Source organism: Helicoverpa armigera, chromosome 4 (assembly GCF_030705265.1).
Source record: "Helicoverpa armigera isolate CAAS_96S chromosome 4, ASM3070526v1, whole genome shotgun sequence".
Classification (NCBI taxonomy): domain Eukaryota; kingdom Metazoa; phylum Arthropoda; class Insecta; order Lepidoptera; family Noctuidae; genus Helicoverpa; species Helicoverpa armigera.
This window is the reverse complement of record NC_087123.1, coordinates 7,302,130-7,322,768: the sequence shown is the minus strand read 5'-3', so window position 1 is coordinate 7,322,768 and position 20,639 is coordinate 7,302,130. Positions and strand designations below refer to the sequence as shown.

The 20,639-nt window shown below is 35.0% G+C and overlaps 2 protein-coding genes and 1 long non-coding RNA gene across 4 annotated transcripts in view; 2 read left to right on the top strand and 1 right to left on the bottom strand.

Annotated features, from left to right (window-relative positions):
• LOC110379003 (pancreatic triacylglycerol lipase) overlaps nt 1-18,204 on the top strand; it is a 30,441-nt gene extending 12,237 nt beyond the window's left edge. The window contains exons 2-15 of one of the 2 annotated variants that reach the window (XM_021338487.3): nt 13,087-13,245; nt 13,356-13,476; nt 13,676-13,823; nt 13,909-14,061; nt 14,149-14,238; nt 14,340-14,475; nt 14,818-15,030; nt 15,148-15,223; nt 15,306-15,442; nt 15,886-15,947; nt 16,030-16,106; nt 16,193-16,262; nt 16,374-16,498; nt 16,606-18,204. In XM_021338487.3, coding sequence (XP_021194162.1) covers nt 13,098-13,245; nt 13,356-13,476; nt 13,676-13,823; nt 13,909-14,061; nt 14,149-14,238; nt 14,340-14,475; nt 14,818-15,030; nt 15,148-15,223; nt 15,306-15,442; nt 15,886-15,947; nt 16,030-16,106; nt 16,193-16,262; nt 16,374-16,498; nt 16,606-16,711 — 1,662 coding nt within the window. In that variant the 5' untranslated portion in view covers nt 13,087-13,097 and the 3' untranslated portion in view covers nt 16,712-18,204. Of the gene's footprint in view, nt 1-13,086; nt 13,246-13,355; nt 13,477-13,675; nt 13,824-13,908; nt 14,062-14,148; nt 14,239-14,339; nt 14,476-14,799; nt 15,031-15,147; nt 15,224-15,305; nt 15,443-15,885; nt 15,948-16,029; nt 16,107-16,192; nt 16,263-16,373; nt 16,499-16,605 lie in introns of both variants that reach the window. The other variant, XM_021338486.3, reaches the window with a different exon arrangement.
• Nucleotides 18,205-18,920: 716 nt separating this feature from the next.
• On the top strand, nt 18,921-19,819 carry LOC135116707 (uncharacterized). Its single transcript, XR_010276391.1, has 2 exons — nt 18,921-19,201; nt 19,590-19,819. It is a non-coding gene; the product is annotated as an uncharacterized LOC135116707 (long non-coding RNA).
• LOC110379004 (large ribosomal subunit protein bL20m) lies at nt 19,733-20,554 on the bottom strand. The gene is made up of 2 exons (XM_021338488.3): nt 20,396-20,554; nt 19,733-20,302 (listed from the first exon to the last, which is right to left on the bottom strand). Exon 2 carries the CDS (start codon nt 20,294-20,296, stop codon nt 19,817-19,819), a length of 480 nt encoding a protein of 159 aa, XP_021194163.2. The 5' UTR covers nt 20,297-20,302; nt 20,396-20,554; the 3' UTR covers nt 19,733-19,816.
• Between the last annotated feature and the right edge of the window lie 85 nt (nt 20,555-20,639).

The following is a 20,639-nucleotide window of genomic DNA, read 5'->3' as shown; positions in this document are numbered from 1 at the left end:
CGGTGAGAACAATCTCATACTTTCTCTATTCAATATATAGTGGAGCAGGTTTTTAATGGCATTAGCTTACTCCTATCAGTAAGAAATGTGATTAATGACATCTACTCGTTGAAGTTTCTAGTCTGCAGATAAGTGTGCAGTTGGCATTGTAAACAATGGTTTCTATTATTATGATTTATTTTATTTTGCATCGCACACACTATCATATCAACATAATTTATTGTAGCTTGAAATATATTATATGTTAAACGGTTTGCTTAGTTACTAAACAGATTTGCATTTTTTTCCTAAAATCCATTGATTAAAAATAATATTTCGCGTACTACCAAGGACTAACGTAAACGATGGGTCCATTCCAAAAAATTTAAAATAATTAACCTTATAATCTATTAATATGTTTAAATTAAAATTATTTATTTCAATACACAAAAGTCCAATAAACTGTTACGTGTTTGGAAAGTAGGTAAAACATAGACTACGTAACGCGGCAAGGGATACAATCTAATAATAAATCTACGATAAAACCTCATTTACCTTAGTCAGATTCAACGATAATTTATAATAAGAAATAGCCAAGTGTGATCAGGTAGGCAGTCGCTTCTTGTAAAGCACTGGTACTCAGCTGAATCCGGTTGGACTGGAAGCCGACCCCAACATAGTTGGGAAAAAGGCTCGGACGATGATGAGCCAAGTGTGATCTCCTCACGGCGACTGGAGTTAGAAGCAGGCATGAATATTTTTATTCCGTTCATGTTATTTGACTTATGTACAATGCTTATATTCAAACAATGACGACATTATCAGGTAAACTTACAGGTTTATTAGTGTGTTCTGAGAATTCAAAATATTTATGTTAACTTGCTTTTAAATCATTTTAGGCGTTGACTACATACTCAATGAATTGATGACACAAAAGATGTGATAAGTCAATGAGTTGCGCATTGTATGCATTTTACACTTATATACAGCATCCATCTTCAGTGGTAAGGACCTTCATCGAATCAGCGGTCATTATGATCATTGCCATTGCAAATACATAAATTCGATAAATATATAGTATTTACACCTCTCAAGTTAATTCGGTCTAATGAAATTCTACGTACTTTTATTACTAGCGGTACAATAAAATGATGAAGGTAATACCTATCCCTCAGATGGTTATCATTTCACAAGGGGGGAAATCGTGTATACCCTGATATCAATCAGTTGTCGACAGGCGTGAGAATTGGGGTCACAAGATTTAATCGGGACGTGATCCGTCGCTCTCGTTAAGCCGACGTACTAACTAATGGGGTCACAGGTGCAGAGAAAGCTTCCATGGCTGCATTCTACACTAATTATAAGATTTTTTATCCTTTATGGGTTGAGCAACCTCTCTGCTATGTGTAAGTACGTAGAATTTCCGTTGACCGAATCGACTTGAGAGGTGTAAATAATGTGAATTTATTTATTGAATTTACTTGTAATGGCGTTGACCAAAAGGGCACAGTCATCTTCGCCATGCTTGCTCAGTGCGGGTTGGCGATTTGAGATTTAAGTCCAAGTTTCTCGGAGAAGTTTTCCTTCAGTTTTACTCAGGCAATTGATGACCAAAATACTCGCAAATTATCACAGGTAATTGGGGTTTATAACCTATATTGCCGTACAAGAAAACAATTTATCTAGTTATTGTATTGTATTACGTCACCAGAAGTCATTCCGATCTTAAGGTTATATGTAAGTCGTCGTGTCTACTTAAGAATTTTACTTCATTTCTCTATTGTGTATGATGTTTCTTATTTAAAGGCACTTAAGTCAATCGGCCAATAAAGCCTTTGTTTTGTTTGTCATAGCTTTTTACATTTTCTAAGCAAGTGCGGTGTTAATTTAGAGTGGCTAACAGGTGTTCTGTTTATCCACAGCACAGAGGCATTTGAAGGCGAACCTGTGCCAACTAATTGTGAATAAATATGCACATTAAATTAACAAGGAGCCCAAGGAGTCACTTGTAAAATACTATGAATGATTCTTTTATTTCACATACCTAAAACTGTGCAAAAAAAAATATGTTATCAGTAAAGTATGAGGTAACTTTTTACGAAGAAACTGTTAATCGTTATCTGAACTACTGTTAAGTATGAGTTTTAAATGACTCTTCGTGTATTAAGATAGGTGGTTTTAGTGGCATTATTTGTAAGTTTTACTAATTAATTTATACTTGCATACCAATATAACCCAACGAGATAAAAAAAGACTAAAATTAGCGAATCGTGCAGAGAAAGTATGTGGTCTGACATTACCACTGCGCTGTACCTAATCTATTATACCTTTAATTTTATTTATTATACAAAAGTAGATCACAACACAAATAATTAACACCCAGCCTTATATAAGTTATGATATCACAATTAATTAGAATGAACCGAACGTCCTACGACCTTTTCGAAAGTCGTCTTCAACTTGTAAACAATTTTGCAATTTTCTCGCACAAACTGCGCTATCGTGATGAAATACAGCTTATTTCCTTTATCAAGTGTTATAGTGACGTCACACCCGCATGTTTATGTAGTGTTGCGAAACAATTCGAAGCTAATGTACATTCAGTATCCTCAATTAATAATTCGCGGGTAATTAGCACATCAAAATGCAGCGTGAGAACTGTCTTGAGAAAAAAATACAAACATTTTCCAAACGATCCAAAGAAAAAATACATCTATAGCACGAAACTACATACAACTATACTTGCTAGTAAAATAATGTATTCAAACAATGCATCTAATAGCTCTTTTTGTTCACTTCAATTATATCTTACATAAATGAAACAAGTATTTAACATAAAAAAGTAAACACAGACTACACTACAGTATGTCTAAAAAGTTGCAAACTAACATTACGAATAAGGTTAAAATTGTTATGACATAATATTCAGCCAGTAATACATGTAATTTGTATGTAAGAGTTTAGTTACTGAAGAATATTATAAATTATATTACAAAAAAGGTTGCTATTTTGAGTTAATTCTTCATCAAAATTCATTACATAATGTTTTGCGTGACTTTGACCGTTGCTCCACATCGTCTAATTCGAACGTAAGTAACCGACCTGTTTGTTTGAACCTTCACGGTATCGTCCCGTCACTATTACTATACATTGCACATATTCTTGCATTGCACAAATTAGAGCGCATTGAAAAGAGGGGCAGAGCTAGTCCCAAGTAAGTGGTGTCGTCATAGTCATAGTGATTTGCAATTTTATTTGATACCAATTCACAATGCTCTCTTATAATATGAAACTTAATCATGTAATAAATTATGTCGTGTCACAAAGTTAACTTAAGACCGATACGTCAATTAAGCCTATTACAAAATATTACAAGAGACTTGAAGAATACTGTTTAAAGATTGATGTGTCTACAAGTTTTCCTCTTAGTTATCATTCGAAGCATGTATGCAGTACATTTACTATTTCAGTTGCGTCTGCGCTGGTCATATGTAGTTCACTGGGAACATTACTGAACAAAGACACTATTTGACAGCTCAAGGCTTTCCTTTTCAGGACGTCGACTAAATACTGTAACATAAAATTGTATTTGCCATTTTTCCATTTTTATTTGCTTATTATTTTAGAATTTTCATCGTAAAATATAATATACGTAGCGTGTTTTCTTCATTCTATTAATAACCTATTTGGACACAATTTATATTTAATATCTTCCAATAAAAATAACTGGAATGCAATAAACACGATAACGAACATAAAAAACTCGATTATTTCTTTAAATGAAAGGAGCAATTAGAGCGAACAGAGCACGAATGAGCATTAACGAAATAATATGAGATTCGTGCTATATATGTATATAAAATATACAAAAGTGACAGTGACCGCATTGACAAGTGCAAGAGAAAGTATCGTTGCACTCTCTTGCACAGCGTTGCACCATCTCCCTCACACTCACTAGTGTGCACACTTGTACTGTCAACACAAAAATAGCTGAACAAATCTTAATTTAGAAACTAAGCGTCGATAACATAAATATAGTTATCGGCACCGATATTGAGCTCTCGGCGGAAGAGTGGGGATCGCTTTGCGCACTGTACACATAAGGCAATAAACCAATAAATCGCTTCTGCGCAGGTGAAGGTCAGGGCTCAATATCCCTGCCGATGATTATACCAGATTACTCATCGACTTTTTTGAAGTTTAAGATGATAAGTAATTGTGACGTATGTATTGTCAAAAAATGATGACCCTTTAAGATGTTAGACACTTTTGATTTTCATTTGTCCAGCTTCTTTTGATGCTGGCTGTACCAGCCATCTAGTGTTGGCAAGCCACCGATATGTCAATGCAACGCACCTATTTGTTATAATGTTATGTCGGCATACCAAGCAATAAATATTGTTGCCAACATCAATCTCTTTGAAGTTGATTCAAGTATGTAGGTTGTTTACGTTATGCGATATGGTTGGTAAACATTATGATTTTGTTTTATGTGTGTAACTAATTTAAATATGTTGTTATGCAAATATATAGTAATGACAAGTTTAAACATAACTTCTTCAGCACAACATAGATTTTATTTTTCTTTTCTGCTGAACATTCCAGTGTTATTTTTATTTCTGTTCTTTAATGGTTACTAACTACTCTTTTAACTAGGGTAATGAAAGTACAATATACTTTCATAAAGAATTCTCTAGAATATTAGCGGTTACATAGACTTATCGAGTTGCACGTAAACTTGTTACGGCGAACGATTTCAGCGTGCGTTGATGTCTTCTATACGCACGCGCAACCGTAGCGCTACGAACACCGAAATACTTAAAAATAAAATAAAAATAATATTTTTTGTACCAGCTATCTGATAAAAAACATGATATGTTTTTTACAGGGCAAGGCCGGTCATTTCTCTTTCGTTACTGTTACAGAGATAATTGTGAAATCAAGAGAATGTGATCGTTTGTAAATTGCAAATGGAGGTTGTTCGAAGTGTTCAGAATATTAACATTTTAAGTGAACATGGTCAATACATTCTATTTTTGTAAGTAAATATCCGTAAAATAATCCGAAATTTATATTTTTAAAGTAGTGTAAGAACTCCTTGGCAAAAACGTGTGCTTTTATCAAGATAAAACACATTATCGATTCTAGAGAAAAGTGATATTTAAATCGATACATTTACAATTCAATGCACGGCGTTTCCTCAATGCGTGTAAACAAAGCGTGTGATGTCAACGACTCGTCTCTGCGTATGTATCGAGCATGTTCTTATTCGTAGAATGTCTAATCGATACTCGCCAAAGGATGCTGTATAAATTACAGCAAAATTAAAAAAAAAACGCTGGAGACCATATAACCAGTTTAAACGTCATTAAGGATAAAATGCACCTGCATTTTCTACTTGATAAATGTATCATGCCAGTGCATAATTATAGTAACAATTTGCTTTCTCGTATCTCTGCGTGAAGATACGAGAAAATATCACCATTAATAACTCGAGCAAGTTGTACTATTAAGTTAAGCAAAGTGCCTGAAGTACTTTATATTTCCATATTGATAACAAGTAATGAGAAGCAATCAATAATAAAAAAAAGTCATCATCAATGATAAGTATGTAATTTGTGAAGGAATGTTTATTCAAATCTTATTAATTTATTTAGGCTCTTGAACAAGCACGCGCCATAAGGCCCCGATAAAATTGAAAAGGTTAATTGAAGGCCTGTGATTAAGACGAGCATTGGCAGAAACATACCCAAAACGGTCACGACGGTCAAGCCTTACAATTACACAATTCCCAATTTAAAAACATTCGTACATGGTCGACTAAGAATATGCACACACTAAAAACTTTCAGTCTGCCGACAGTTGGTTTGGACTTATAAATCAGTATAAAGATAAATCGACTTCTACATAACAACGGTCAGGGTGGATTAGGTAATTTTTTTCACAATTCACCATAGAATATCATAAAGTTCATGTGATAGGATTTAATATAATTAGGTACGGCACACTTTGTATGTATCAGGTATAGAAAAACTAAACACTTCGATTGAATTCGCGTTTTCTAAAAAAAAAACTCCAACCTCCTGGCCAAAAGTCGCCCGACCGTTTCGTCTGCAGTGTGAACGTAAGCTTAATAGTGCAGTCATTGAAGCATTATTGCTACGATTTTTTTTACTGTGAACCGATTTGCATGAAATTTTGGAATTAGGTTCATCTTACCCTTAACTTTAAAAGTGAATATGATTTGAACTCCGCCACCCCCCCTGGGGGTGGTTGCCACCCCTTCTTTGGGGTGAATATTTTTTTTGCAAAATAACCTCGGATATCGATAGAAGACCTAATTTTAAGCAAAAGATGTCTTTAAAGTTTTTTAAAAAATCCAATACTTTTCAAGTTATTGGCAATTGAAAATTTGCAACTTTTTCATGTTTTTCATCGGTTTTTTGCGAATATCTCCAAAAATATACGTTTTATCGAAAATTTATACAGAACAAAATTGTAGCAGGTAAAACAACGAACAATTTGTTTTTTTTTATAAAATGTCCTAAGTGCAATATTAAGCTAGATATTAAAGATCAAAGCCGTTTTTTATTTTGTCTGAAATTTAATCGGTGTGGTCAATGCCATGTAGCGGCGAGTAGATGCATTTTATACATTCTAAGACAAATGGATTTTGTAGTGCTTGAAATAAGCTTTAAGATGAGCACTATTAAAAGTCGTTTGCACGTAAAATAAGTGAGCTGTATTGCAAATAAGGGGAGCATCTTATATTTTTTCTTTAAAATCAATGGGTTTCATAAGTGCCATTTCCACTAAAATTAAAATTAATCGTATTCCGCCTAGGATTAACTTTATTATGAAGAGTTTGATAGATAGTATCAGTTTGACTGCTTCAGGACAGATATTTTTCAAAAAAATCACGATTAACGAAAGTAACAAAATTTCAAATTAAAGAAAAACCCACTTGTTTTTCATAATATCTCAAAAATTACGATAGATACGTATAAAAGTGTACTGATAAAAAAATTAGGTATTTTTCTGACAAACAATTTGGTTTATTTGTTTTTTCTGTCGAACAAAAATTTACGGAGATATGATTGTTTAAAGAGCGCGTGGCAGCGCAATCACAGCCTCTCTTAAGCCCTTTAACCCTTCACCGTTTTAGAAAAAAGTTCTTTACAATATATTGCAAAGATGGATGTTGTAGCTCTCTTAATTACTTTTACAGTGGTTTTTTATAAATTGTGATAGCATGAAAATTGAAGAAGTTACGGTCCAAAAACTTGACATATTTTTTTCTACTTAGTAACTGAAAACTTCCGAGTGTCAATATTTGGAGCAATGTGAAAGTAGGCAGTATAATAAAGAGTCACAACTATTGTAATGTGTATATATGTCAACGGAAAATAATAAAACTCGTAAATTGATCAACTTACTAAAATAATAGATGGCATAAACTACGTCGATTAAATTTCAGACAAAATAAAAAACGGCTTTGATCTTTAATATCTAGCTTAATATTGCACTTAGACCACTTTATAAAAAAACAAATTGTTCGTTGTTTTACCTGCTACAATTTTGTTCTTTATAAATTTTTGATAAAACGTATATTTTTGGAGATATTTGCAAAAAACCGATGAAAAACGTGAAAAAATTGCGAATTTTCAATTGCCAATAACTTGAAAAGTATTGGATTTTTAAAAAAACTTTAAAGACAACTTTTGCTTAAAATTAGGTCTTCTATCGATATCCGAGGTTATTTTGCAAAAAAAATATTCACCCCAAAGAAGGGGTGGCAACCACCCCCAGGGGGGGTGGCGGAGTTCAAATCATATTCACTTTTGAAGTTAAGGGTAAGATGAACCTAATTCCAAAATTTCATGCACATCGGTCCACAGTAAAAAAATTCGGAGGTTAGACCGTATTTTTCGCTTCAATGACTGCACTATAAAGAGACAAAAGCGATTTGTAATAAGATTATTATAAACCCGTGAGCTATTGAGGGAATTGGGTCATTGCGGCAATTGTACGCGAGACATTACCAATCTATGAGCAATTACACATTACTATGAATGTATACGATATATCGAATGCATTATTGCAGCATTAGCACGTAAGTAATTGAAATACTAGAGGTGTCTATACGCTGCACTGGACTGTCGCCAAAAATAATTGCTTCAAACCAACGTCTAGACCGTAGTGAAAAAAAGAGTTAGTAGAGTTTAGGGTAAGTAGGGTAGTAGGCTTAGAAATTGAACCTCATCGTCTTATCAAGAACATGGACGAATCGCGGAATGTTACACGAATATAATAAACTTAGGGACCTATGGCATAAGTAATGTGTAATTTAATAAGTAAGATATTATTGGTTAAAGGTTTTTCAATGCAGACGTCCTCATTCAATGTAAAGTTCTCATATATGTGAACAAAATTTAAGTAAGTATTAAAAATAGAATTCTTGTTTTTTTGGCACGGCATTGCTTAAGACTGTTTGCTCAAGCCGATGGCTGAGCATTAAGTGTTTGCTAACTCATATTGTAGAAGATTCCGAGATATAATTTTAATGGATATTTGTACAGTTTTTATTACACGAAAGTTTTAGTATAAGTATCTACTCGTTTATTTGTGGCTTCTGTGTTCATATTGTGAGCTAGATACCTACTTTATGAATGCCTGAAGAGAATGGATGAAGAGTCGAATCTATAAATATTAAATTTGAATATGTTAATATCAAGTTTGACCTCAGATCTATGGCAAATTAAATCTTTTTCCTTCACAGATAATCGAATATACGCATATAGAGACGTGCGAATAAGTTGCGTCAATCTACTAATTCATGATGAGTAACTATTGACAGATTCCAGTTTCCATTCCGAACTTTTACGTAACTATTGAAACAGCCTTATGTCAAGGTTATGTTTACTTTGTTCAACATAAGTATTTCTCAAGTCGATTGCAATAGAAAAACACTCGTTAAAGGGCTATTTAAAGTGCTGCGGTTAAGCACTTCGGTTTTCCATTTTAGGGCATTGTTTAACTTTGCCGTAAAGTGATGAAATACAACTAAAACCAAATGTAAGCTAAGCGTGTACTACTTAAGTTACTCATTACTGGGGTGTGTATCTACACCTTTAAACTTAGGTGTGCCGACTTGCGATTGCCAGTGCAGTGTTCCATGTGTAATTTTAAATCGCGTACGCAAAGTAATTTCTTGTTAACTTGAACGATTGCTAAAGCGAATAAACACTAATCATGACTGATGCGACCACCCATTACGGCGACATAATCATTCATTTCCTCTGGATGTGCTAATCATGGTACAACCTCATTATTAAACGTTCCCATCACTGGAAAACTTCCATTTAAAATTACTTCTTGTATGTACAATTGTACATACACGATTTTTGTACATAACTTAAAATACGACAGTACAAGTCTATCGTTTCATAGTATTCAGTTACATTGTAGTTTACAATGTAACGAGGAATGCGATATGCAAACCGAACGTTGTATGCACCTCTATTTCGTGGCCCAAATAATCAGCCACAGGCGTAACATAAGTAAACGATACGAGTCGATAGTGAGTGCGGTCACGTCTCACATTCTGTACCAATAATGTACCAATAAATAGTCTTCTCGAAAACGCAATTCGCGATGAGACGAACAAATTGCAAGAGCGTCTTACAAACAGAATAACTTCTGTTGCAAGCGTCTAATCAAAAGATTTTAAATCGATCAAATGTTACGCAGGCACGCGTTTCCTAGATTATGCCATGTTTGTATACAAAGATTATCTTCGCAACACAAATAAATATACTTGTCTTAGGTAATAGTTACAGCAGTTAACAACATGTTAAATAACAACATTTTTCTTCTTAATTACAAAAAAACATTAAGTGCGTAAGTCAACGCAAGTTTCACGCACGAGTTCCTATTTTCTCACAAAATATGAACGTTTATCACCGAAAAAGTAATAAATGTCATAATGTTAAAATTTTAAACTGGCGGTTATGGATGTTGCATTCGCTTTGGTAAATTCACATTGACCACAACAAAACTTAATGTAGGTCAACAAGATACCGCCTGCAGAAGAAGGTCACCGTCCGATATTTGTGAACCATGTAATACAGCATTGACAATTGCAAAAATATTATACAATCAAAACATTACATGACGTGAACATGTGATTCGTTATTGAAGCTAGGTAGTGCACGGCTATTTATTTTCTTCGTGTTGAACATCTTTAGGTTACGAGCTCATGCTTGATTGCGACAAACATGATTGTGGAGTACGGCAGTAAATCATAGTTGTCATGTGTTCCGCGGAGGCGTTCCATGGTCCCATCAGCTTACATAAAGTGGGCATAAGTCGAGCACACTGACATTAACAGTTATATCAGAGTTAGCAGGTTAAGGTACAATGCGTTCGCGCTGCATTGCATCACCGGCGGCGGTACTTCCGCGCTGGCCGGCGCCCGCGCCGCTCGGGAAGTGCCTTATTTTATTTGTAACTCGATGGCGGTTCGGTTTTTTCATCGAATCATTTGATGAGTTGCTTGTAGTCTTCCGGTTTTGTTTATCTAAAAAGGCAATCAGCACCGAATCTTGTTCTAATGATGAGTGAAAGTAAATGTCCCATCTAATTATATCAAAAATTTATTTGGATTATACAATAACATTGCAGTTATCTGGTTCTAAGCACCTGTGATAGTTGTTTAATATCGGTTTCTTTGGAACTTATCAAATAACACGTTACCTTCACAATGACGTAATTTATTCAAATAATAGAGCGTCACTTACATTACCTACATACCTACATGAAGTAATCTTCGGAATGTTCTAGCAAGTGAAAAATTATCATAGATTAACGTTCAGTAGGAATTATGTTCACATTCTTATTAATTTATTCAACATTAAGAAACATGGCATTCGCGGTGATCTATGAACTTACGATGAGTGCATTAGTGAACAGTGGATAACAGTTGGTAGTTGATATGATGATATGATGAGATAGCAGTAGCTCTGGACGTATAAACACCATGTGTTCGTATATCTTAATTTGACGTTTGCTGAGTAACATAGAACTACTGCATATTGGAGTATTCTTGTTGAAAATGTTCAAGCAAACAATGACTTATATCCGTAATCGTACAAAACGTAGTGTAGGACGTCCTCAGGCACGGTGGAGTGATGACTTGCGCAAGACGGCTGGCAGGAGCTGGATGCGAGAAGCCGAAAATCGATCTCAGTGGCGTGCACTATGTCCAGCAGTGGACTGCTATAGGCTGACGATGATGATGATCCGTAATCCATGATGGGAGCATATCAAGCAGTCGTGGGACAGTTTTCTTTTCTGGACTGACGCAGTAAAATACTAAATTTTAAGACGTTGAATGCCAATTTTCGTTAGATACAAACAATGGTTTTTCTATTATGTCTGGGACCGGTGGCGTTCTTAGTGAGACATACTTGAGATTTTGGTAATAAATATACAACCCATGAAAACCCCCTAATAGCCATTGACATTTTAAGTTGACTATTTTAATTTGCAGTTAGTAGGTAAATAACAAAAAACCGAAAGAATCGACTCGCAAAGTATAGTCTCTGAGCAATTTAGTTTTTTACAACTCTAGCAAATGACTGTAAATACTACGTATTAATCCGAGTTGTATAGTATCTCCGTATTGGGTGTGTACGTCTACTCTAAGTATAGATGATAATAGTCTACAAAATAAACTCCGCAACTAATTGAACAATACCTGTTTATTATTGATATTGGCACTCATTAGGCCCTCCGATATACCCACTCGCATATGTACGCGATACGATTACGGGCAGCGGCGCGTGTAGCGAATTCGTAAATATTAATACTTTCGTAATAGACCTTTACATTAATAACGTATGTCGCCTTGGACGGTATATATATGGAAAACTTCAAAATGCAACTGTTGCATTCATAAAAACTTTGCTAAGTACGAGTAATTCATGGATATAATTTATCTTGCACCTGCAGCGTAAAATTTTTAGACCATCATCGACTGAACATTTCACAGGCAACTTCTTCGCCCTCTTTAATACTGCTGCGGTTTCAACCTTGATTTACTTTAGTAGTTTAGTTGCCTCTTGAGAATACCCTTGCTTTGTGCAAGGCCCTGGAGATCGAAATGCTAATTCATTGAATATTATCTCTGTTTGTCATACCAACACCCGCAAAATAAATCCAATTTCATGTAATATAATGTGATCCCATAGTCCTTTACCCTGACGATAATCGTGTTAAAACAACCAGAAGTAGGTAATAAAGCTTTTCGCTAAAGAATTTCCACAGTTCTGGTCAGATATTGCTCAATGCTTATGCATTCTTCTTCTGCTTCTTTATAGAAGACATAATAATAAACTTATACATAGATCCTACCCTTCGTGTATATTAACACATAACATCGTAATAGCAACGCTCATACACCTACCCATTGCATAAGAAGTAAAGGGGGGATTTCTTCCGCGTGCCCGACCGAAGCAAGGAAGCAAGCCGTAAGCCGAAGCCAAGGAAGCCAATCAGTACCCGAGATCTGAACATGACTGTAAATTACCAGCAGGGATCACGACACGAACTACTTTGAATATACTTTCCATTTGTTTGTAATCTCCGTTGCACAAAGGGGTATACGCACGATGTTGGTTCTTAGCAATAGAACGGAATTGTACCTACCTATATACGTACTTATTTATACTTGATCGTGATACCTACTGGCTATAACGAGTTGGTAGTTGCTCATGTTCATCTGGATGCCAGCATTTAGTATTAAAGCAAATACCGAGAACTAGAATAATTTAACATCAAATTACTTCCGTGATCGTGTAGATTAGTCATCGGTGGGATCATCACGTTCACCTGCCATTGTTGGCACTAACTATATATAATAATGGCATAATTATCAATCCTTGCAAATTTATTATGCTGGAAAACTAATGTAATAGTCGTTATACGTTTATGTACGTACGTTATCGAAAATTCTTAAGTGTTTAAAGTTTTATGAGGTATTTATCAATATCTTTGCAATATGTACTTAATTCCTTTCTTAAAGTTATTTTAATTCTTTGTTCACAGATCCACAGAGCATGCGACGGCTTCACTTGACAGATCGACATCTTCGCGTGATGCTGTGGTGCATTCTGCTCGGCTTGCAGCCAGCCTTCGCTGGCATCCTCGACCCCTTCAACTGGGCGCGTTCAGATCGCATAGAGGTCAACATCCCATGGTTACCATGTGGGTGTCGTATACCAATACATCAACCTTTATCTGAATAGAGTAGAACCAAGAACGTTTACATTTTTTGAGGTCCAAATTCTAATGCAATTGTTTTTTTTTTATTTCAGTTGAAAATGAAACAAGATGCTATGATGAGCTAGGATGCTTGAACATCACAAGGAGTTGGTATCATCTCATCCACAGACCATTCAATGTTTTCCCGTTGCCGAGAGTTGTCATCAATACCAGGTAATGGATAATGTCCCATTAACAACAATACGGACTTAATAACCTGTCATCATCGTAAAACATATTAAATGCCTGTCGTCAATAAAATATAGAAACGGGGACCACTTGTAGCAAGTTTGTCACGACAATACATAGAGGTAGATTTCACTTCAATCAATATATCTATTGAAATATAGCAACAGTGAAATTTCAATTTCAGGTTTATTTTGTATACAAAGAAGAACCCGACTGATGGACAATTGTTGAACGTGAATGTTAACAAAACCATAGTGAAGTCCAATTTCAACCCAAAGAGACTTACGAAGATGATCATTCACGGTTTCATCGATACGCCGCTCTCCAACTGGGTACCTACATTACATACCTACCGTCTAACATGATATTTGCAAGTTAAACAGGCAATAAATTAACCCTAATGTTTTTGTCATTTAGGTCAGTGAAATGAAAGATGAGCTCGTGAAAGCAGGTGATTTCAATGTAGTTATAGTAGACTGGGCGGGTGGCAGTCTGCCATTGTACACACAAGCCACAGCCAACACCAGGCTAGTAGGACTAGAAGTAGCACATTTCATCAACACTTTACAGGTATTCCTAATACAACGGGTTAACATTACGATGAAACTCTGTGATGATAAAGAAATATAGCTATATTAATCCTGGGTAATATTCCAGAAAGAACATGGTGTGGATCCATTGGATGTACACATTATAGGCCACTCCTTAGGTGCCCACACAGCAGGTTATGCAGGTGAAAGAATACAGGTAAGTGCACACCTCTGTAGGTTACTTGCAATGTTGTACGTTACACGATGTTACGTATATTCCTTTTCATATTTTCTTTGATTTAGCCTCTCGTTCCATAGGGCTTAGGAAGGATAACAGGCCTGGACCCGGCGGAACCGTACTTCCAAGGAATGCCGACGCATGTGCGGTTAGACCCGACCGACGCTCAGCTCGTCGACGTCATTCATACCGACGGAAAGAGCATTTTCCTTTTAGGTAATGCATTGGACGTAACTGTGTATTTGTATATTCGTGATACTGCACGTAAGCTTCTTATAATCCACACCGCACTATCGTGTTTCATGTACATTTGTTCAACACGAAATAATAATATGACGTTTGTTGTTAACATGATTAAGCTTTGTCGCTTTACCATCTAATCATTTACTAACCCTTATATATGTATTTATTATGTGAATATGTACCATACGCTTATTTGCTTTTCATTTCCATTGTTCATTTGTATAGTATATCTGAGTATATATTTATCGCGTTATATGGTAACTAATTAATCAACGGTTTATTTCACGCGTGCGACAGATTTTGTGTTTATGGCAGGATATGGAATGTCACAACCTGTGGGGCATTTGGATTTCTATCCGAACAACGGGAAGGAGCAGCCAGGTTGTGACCTAACTGAAGGACCACTCGTACCGCTCACTCTTGTCAAACAAGGACTTGAAGAAGCTTCGCGGGTTCTTGTGGCGTGTAACCACGTCAGAGCCATTAAACTGTTCACAGAATCTATCAATGGGAAGTGTTCTTATATAGGTAAGAAATTATAGCGTAAATAAAGCTCTAAATGGTATGTCTAATTCCATATTAAAATATTGTAATATTAAAAGTAATTTCTGCAATATTTGTGTTTATATAAAGATACACTTTCAGGACACCAGTGCCCGTCATATCAACATTTTCTGACCGGAAAATGTTTCCATTGCGGACATGGTTGTGCAATAATGGGGTATGTTTGTTAACTAAAAACCTACGTTTTATTTTTTAATGTACGAACTTATTATTTTATCTACATGTATTTAATTTGGTAGATTCCATGCAGACAGCTCTCCTGGTTTGATTACAAATAAAAACAATCAATCGGAGAATGAGGTCTATCCGTCTGAAGAGCATGATACGATTGGCGCCAAGTATTACCTAAGTACAGGCAAAGACCTACCGTATTGTCGTAAGTATTTCAATCATTGGGTCATATATATTATATATTCTACACAAAACTAGCGTAGGTATGTGAAGTATAATCAAAAAGTTACACACATTTAAGTACGGGTATTAAGTACAACTGAGTAAAGTTGACCCCTTAGAAAACTCCTCATTTCAACATACATATGTACCTAATAGACCAGCTAATGTGGTTCCTTTCTCCCTAATAACAGCATGTGGCTGATTGCTTTCAACCTCATGTTACAACACAATACTTGCCAATTTAGAATGCGGTTTGGTCATTTGAGATTTGCATAGAGATCTCTCAAGTATCTAGAACTGGTACAGTTACATGGTGCACCAGTTTCATGATGCTTTTTGTTCCGAAGAACTGTATACAAAACCGAAAAAAACAGGTTTAGAATTTCCATTTTTAAAGTCACTTTACAACGGTACTTCGTTTTTCAGAACGCCATTACAGAGTGGCTATTCAACTGGCGAATCCCAAAGGTGCAGAATCGTGGGTGCAGGTAATTTCCATAGTTTTAAGTCATTATAAAATCATTTTATAAAATGATTATTTATTCATATCTGAACATGTTCCATTGACAGGGTTTCCTGAAGGTAACTTTGTTGTCCGACAGAGGTGTCATTCGCGGTATGGACCTAACCCCAAATAACTACGTAAAGTAAGAAATGCTTTCATATGTTATTGTACCTAATTGCTTTTTCAAATAAACTGTTATTAGATCACCACAATTGTGTTATTTTACAGATTAGAGCATGGCACTACATACACAATAGTCGTAACACACCCTATGGACTTGGGAGGAAAAGTTAGAAAGGTAACCTTTGTCTTATGAATTTGATGATCTTTTATTTCCATTGGCAGTAGATGTAATGCCAAACTCATTCGTCATACTATTTATTTACTCGTCGTTATTCTTGTTTTTTAGGTGGAACTATCGTGGGAGTACGACATGAATGTACTAGAGCCGCGATCTCTATGCATACTGTGGTGTAATGACCGCCTGTACGTCAAGTCTGTTCTCGTTGACCAAATGGAACTGCCAAGCAGAGGGTACGATTTTTTACTAAATACGACTTCGAAAGGAGTTCTAACCAATTTGATGGAAAAAGCCCCCAAAGTTTTTCTATAGCTTAACAGTAACATGTCTTTATTTTCAGGAAACGAAACGTTGACTTCAGCACAAAGTTGTGCACACCGAAACGTGAATTTGCTGAAATCCCCAACAGGGGCTCTGCCAGTTTCTATGACAACTGCGGCAGGTAGCTGTGCCATAAATAACACGTAGGCTTTCCACTATAAACTTTACAGTCTATTCACATAGACTCTGAGAAAAAGCTTTAAAATGAAAAGTGGACGTAGTAACGAAATGGACACATTCGCCGAAGTGAAATTATCAGTGCAGTGATAGTTTTCATGCGTGAACTTGTTACAGGGTGAACATTTAGCTGCGTTTATTTAAATTATGAACTTGTGTTTTTATTAGATTTAGAGGTTTTACACAAGCATTATCGGAGTTTAGGTTAAAAAGAAAACCAGTTTAACTGTAAATAAAATACTCAATTAACAAAATTGTAAATAGTCTACGCATTTTAGAAAAGTTTACCTATACGTCGTGTTTCGAGATATTATTTTATGAATTGTGGATGTTATAAAGCGTTCTGTGTATTTTTGGACATTTATTTTGTTATATTGTTACAACAATCTCAGTAACTAATTGACTGAATTTATTTTTGTATACATATGTACTTATTGTAATCTTATGACTAGTGAAATACTCAAAGTTTTTGTAGATATTATGAGTTGATATAGACTTGTAAATATTTAAGAGTTATATTTATATTTTTGTAAGATTTTAGTTCTAAATCATTGAGGTAGCAACTGACAAAATGGCGTTGCATTCCTGCCTACATAGCTTCAGCTCAATAACTTTTTTGTGAGCTATGCGATTTTGTCCTTTGTTAATTTTAATAGAAACATACTAAAATTTAAATATGGATAATTTACATCAGGTAGACTACTTTTTCTGTTTGAGTTTGAATCTTTAGGGAATAAACGAACCTGTGTAAATTAGTCGTAGTTATCGATATGCCTATGATAACTTTATATTTATTACTTGGAACCAAGATCATCGGACAATCTAATTCATATTTCCATTACGTGGACCATTTAAATTTAGGTTTCCTATACAAAACGATCAAACATGTAGTTTTAAAGGATAACAGAAGTACAATTTATTTTAAAGCATAGACAAAAATAGGCAATAGAATAAACCCCAACTTTGTTATTCACACTCAAAAATACTACAGAAATATACCTACAATATTAAATTCATCGATAAATAAGTTTGACCTAGGTACTCAGGTAATTTGTCTCATGAGATTGGTTCCGTATTGATTGTTAACTTGGTACTTTTAGTACCTAACTGTACAAATGTTCTTCTAGTAATTAATTTACCTACCTATATGAAAAGGAGCTGTATGAAGGTTAAAGATACTAGTTAGTTAATTTTAACGTTAATTTCACACACCTATGACGATCCTGCAGTTCCCCAAGACCGAATTTAAATATTTATGTCATAAATAGGTACGTTAATTAAATCTAATCATCTCCTAACATCCTAAGTCCAACTCGCTTTTGGTGATCGATAATACCAAAGCGTCACATTTTCCGGTTCGAGTTTATATGTAGGTACTGGTTCATTTCATACGATAAATTCAAAAGTTTGTTAAATATCATATTTATAAAAAAAAAATGCACAAATCCTAAAATAAAAATATTATATTATTAAATTTTTTATTACAATACCCCTTTCCCAAAGTTTCACCATTGCTCGGACAATGAGGACGCCCGGGATTTAGTCGAGGACACGTGGGTCTCGTAATTTTTAGACTCGCGGATAGATAGCCAACCAACTATAACGGGGATAGATAACAGCTACCTAGACTGAGATTCTGTTGAATAATCTATGGTTTCTTAAAATAACGATTTCCCTCCGTACCTAAAAGAATTGTTTTTCAGTGCTGCTTCTCAGTTCTCCTCACTAGTACTTCGTCTTGGAAAGTTATCGGAAGATCGGAACAAACAAGAGATTAAACTTGATCTAAAGTATCTAGTGAAATACTCACTCCGAAATTCTTGGATGTGATTGTCAATGAGCAATGGAGAAGCATGTGCGTAATGGTTTGGACTTTGGACTACATAAGTGTAGCAAACAGTCAAGTAAAATGATTTGAATCTATTCGAGAAATCTTTATTATTCAGCCTATGTCCTAAAGTTGCCTAGAAGAATAAAGGAATATTACCATGCATTTTCATAGGTGTAAACTTGGATTATCCTAATTCTGTGTTTATTTATAAAACGAAAGCATGTTTAGTTAACAGTTAAGATCTTGATAATAGGGAATTTAAAATATTAATGGTGAAACGTATGTTACTAAACGCATGAACATTTTCAACAAGTGTCAAACTGAATTCAAAGACAGGTGACATTAGCTTGTCATTGATTGACAGATTCAATTTCATTCACATTTCCCAAAACAGATTTCTCCAGCTGATTTGTTTTGGAAATAATATTTCCTAAGTTATTGACATAGCTAATTAAATAGCTATCCATTAGTTATGTACGTAGGGAACTGTACAGCTAAGATTATAAGGTAAAATGTCTTCAAAAACTTCGAAGTTCGCTCTAGCGTTATCATGTTCTGTAACGATCGGAATCGTAGCCTACGTGCATATAAAGCAACAATCAGACAGGTAAGCATCAGTTATAACAAATAACTTAATCTATTAAGATAAAATAATAAGTTATTTTCTCTGACTTTAAGTTGTTTACTCTGAGTTAAGACTCGAGAGTTAATGCAAATGGGTATAAAAAATGTCACAATGTGTTTATCATTTTTTTATCTTATAATTATCAAAGTGGGCTTGACTTGAAAACTTACTTGATAGCATATTGCCCAAGAATATTATTATAATTCAAGAAAAGCTCATAACGAGTGAAACATCTGGTGTGACCTAATTCATGACTTGACTATGTGACTATTGCAAAATGCTTGTGTCTTTTTGATTGTCCATACTTACATTCATATCACATAACTACAGGGAATAAATACTAATCTACAATATAAATAACTTGTTTCAGAGAAAAAATGCATGAAGGAGTAATAAGGGATGTTGAGCGGCAACAAAGGCGTAAAATAGAGAACCTATATATTTTGGAAAAACAAAATGAATTAACTAAGAAACTAAAGAAAGAATTAGGGAACTAGTCAATGAAACACAATGTCCTGATAAGACAATATTTATTATTTACAGAGCTAATGTGAAACTAAAATAACTAGATAATAGGTAATTAAATGAACTACTAAGTTACTGTTTTTTTTCTTTCAACCAAGCCTCTAGCATTACATCTTTAAGTTTTAGGTCAACACCTGTAGGATACTTTTTATCTGCACCATCAACAACCCCATCAAGCTCTAGCTTCTCTTTGGCTACAGCAGCCAAACATTCAAATGTCCGTGGTTCCCAGCATGCCAAATCAGACAAAGATTTACGATCTAGCATAATGTTAGCTCTGTCCAAGCCCTCTTTCAATGTGTATTGAGTTATGTTGTGTTGTTCGCAAGCAGCACCGATCCTTGTGGTCCAAAGATCTATCATATCTTGTTTCTTCAATTTCCTAGCTTTAGTTGCATAAACTAGAGCTCTGTGAACATTGCGTACGGCAATAGTATAACAGTTTCTCCGACGACCGATGTAGTGTGCGGCTAATCTAAAAATCCTTCTCTTCCTCCAAAATTCATCGGGACCACGAGAACGAACCCAATTAGCAACTGTAAGGAACACCATTCTGCGCTGAAATTGCAAAGGATAAGTAGTGAATATGTGGTATTCAAAAAGTATTTGATAAACATAATTCTTTGTATTTACACAAAAAAGAATACTTACACTTTTCTTCTTTAGGAAATGTTAATGTTTTCAATCAATACGAATGTTCTGATTCTGAATTCATATAGGTTAGGTTAGGTGTCACGAATGTCAATAATGTCACTGTCAGATTATATTTAACACGATGATTTAACAGCCTTCATTCTTGAAAATCCTCCTAAAATATTTGTAGTCTGCGCGCCGCGAAAGAAGTCCGATAGATGCGGCGCTCTAGTATCTAAGCCAAAACTAAATCCGATAAATC

What these genes read in the sequence shown, in the direction of transcription:
- LOC110379004 (XM_021338488.3), bottom strand. Translation starts at nt 20,296, where the DNA reads ATGGTGTTCCTTACAGTTGCTAATTGGGTTCGTTCTCGTGGTCCCGAT.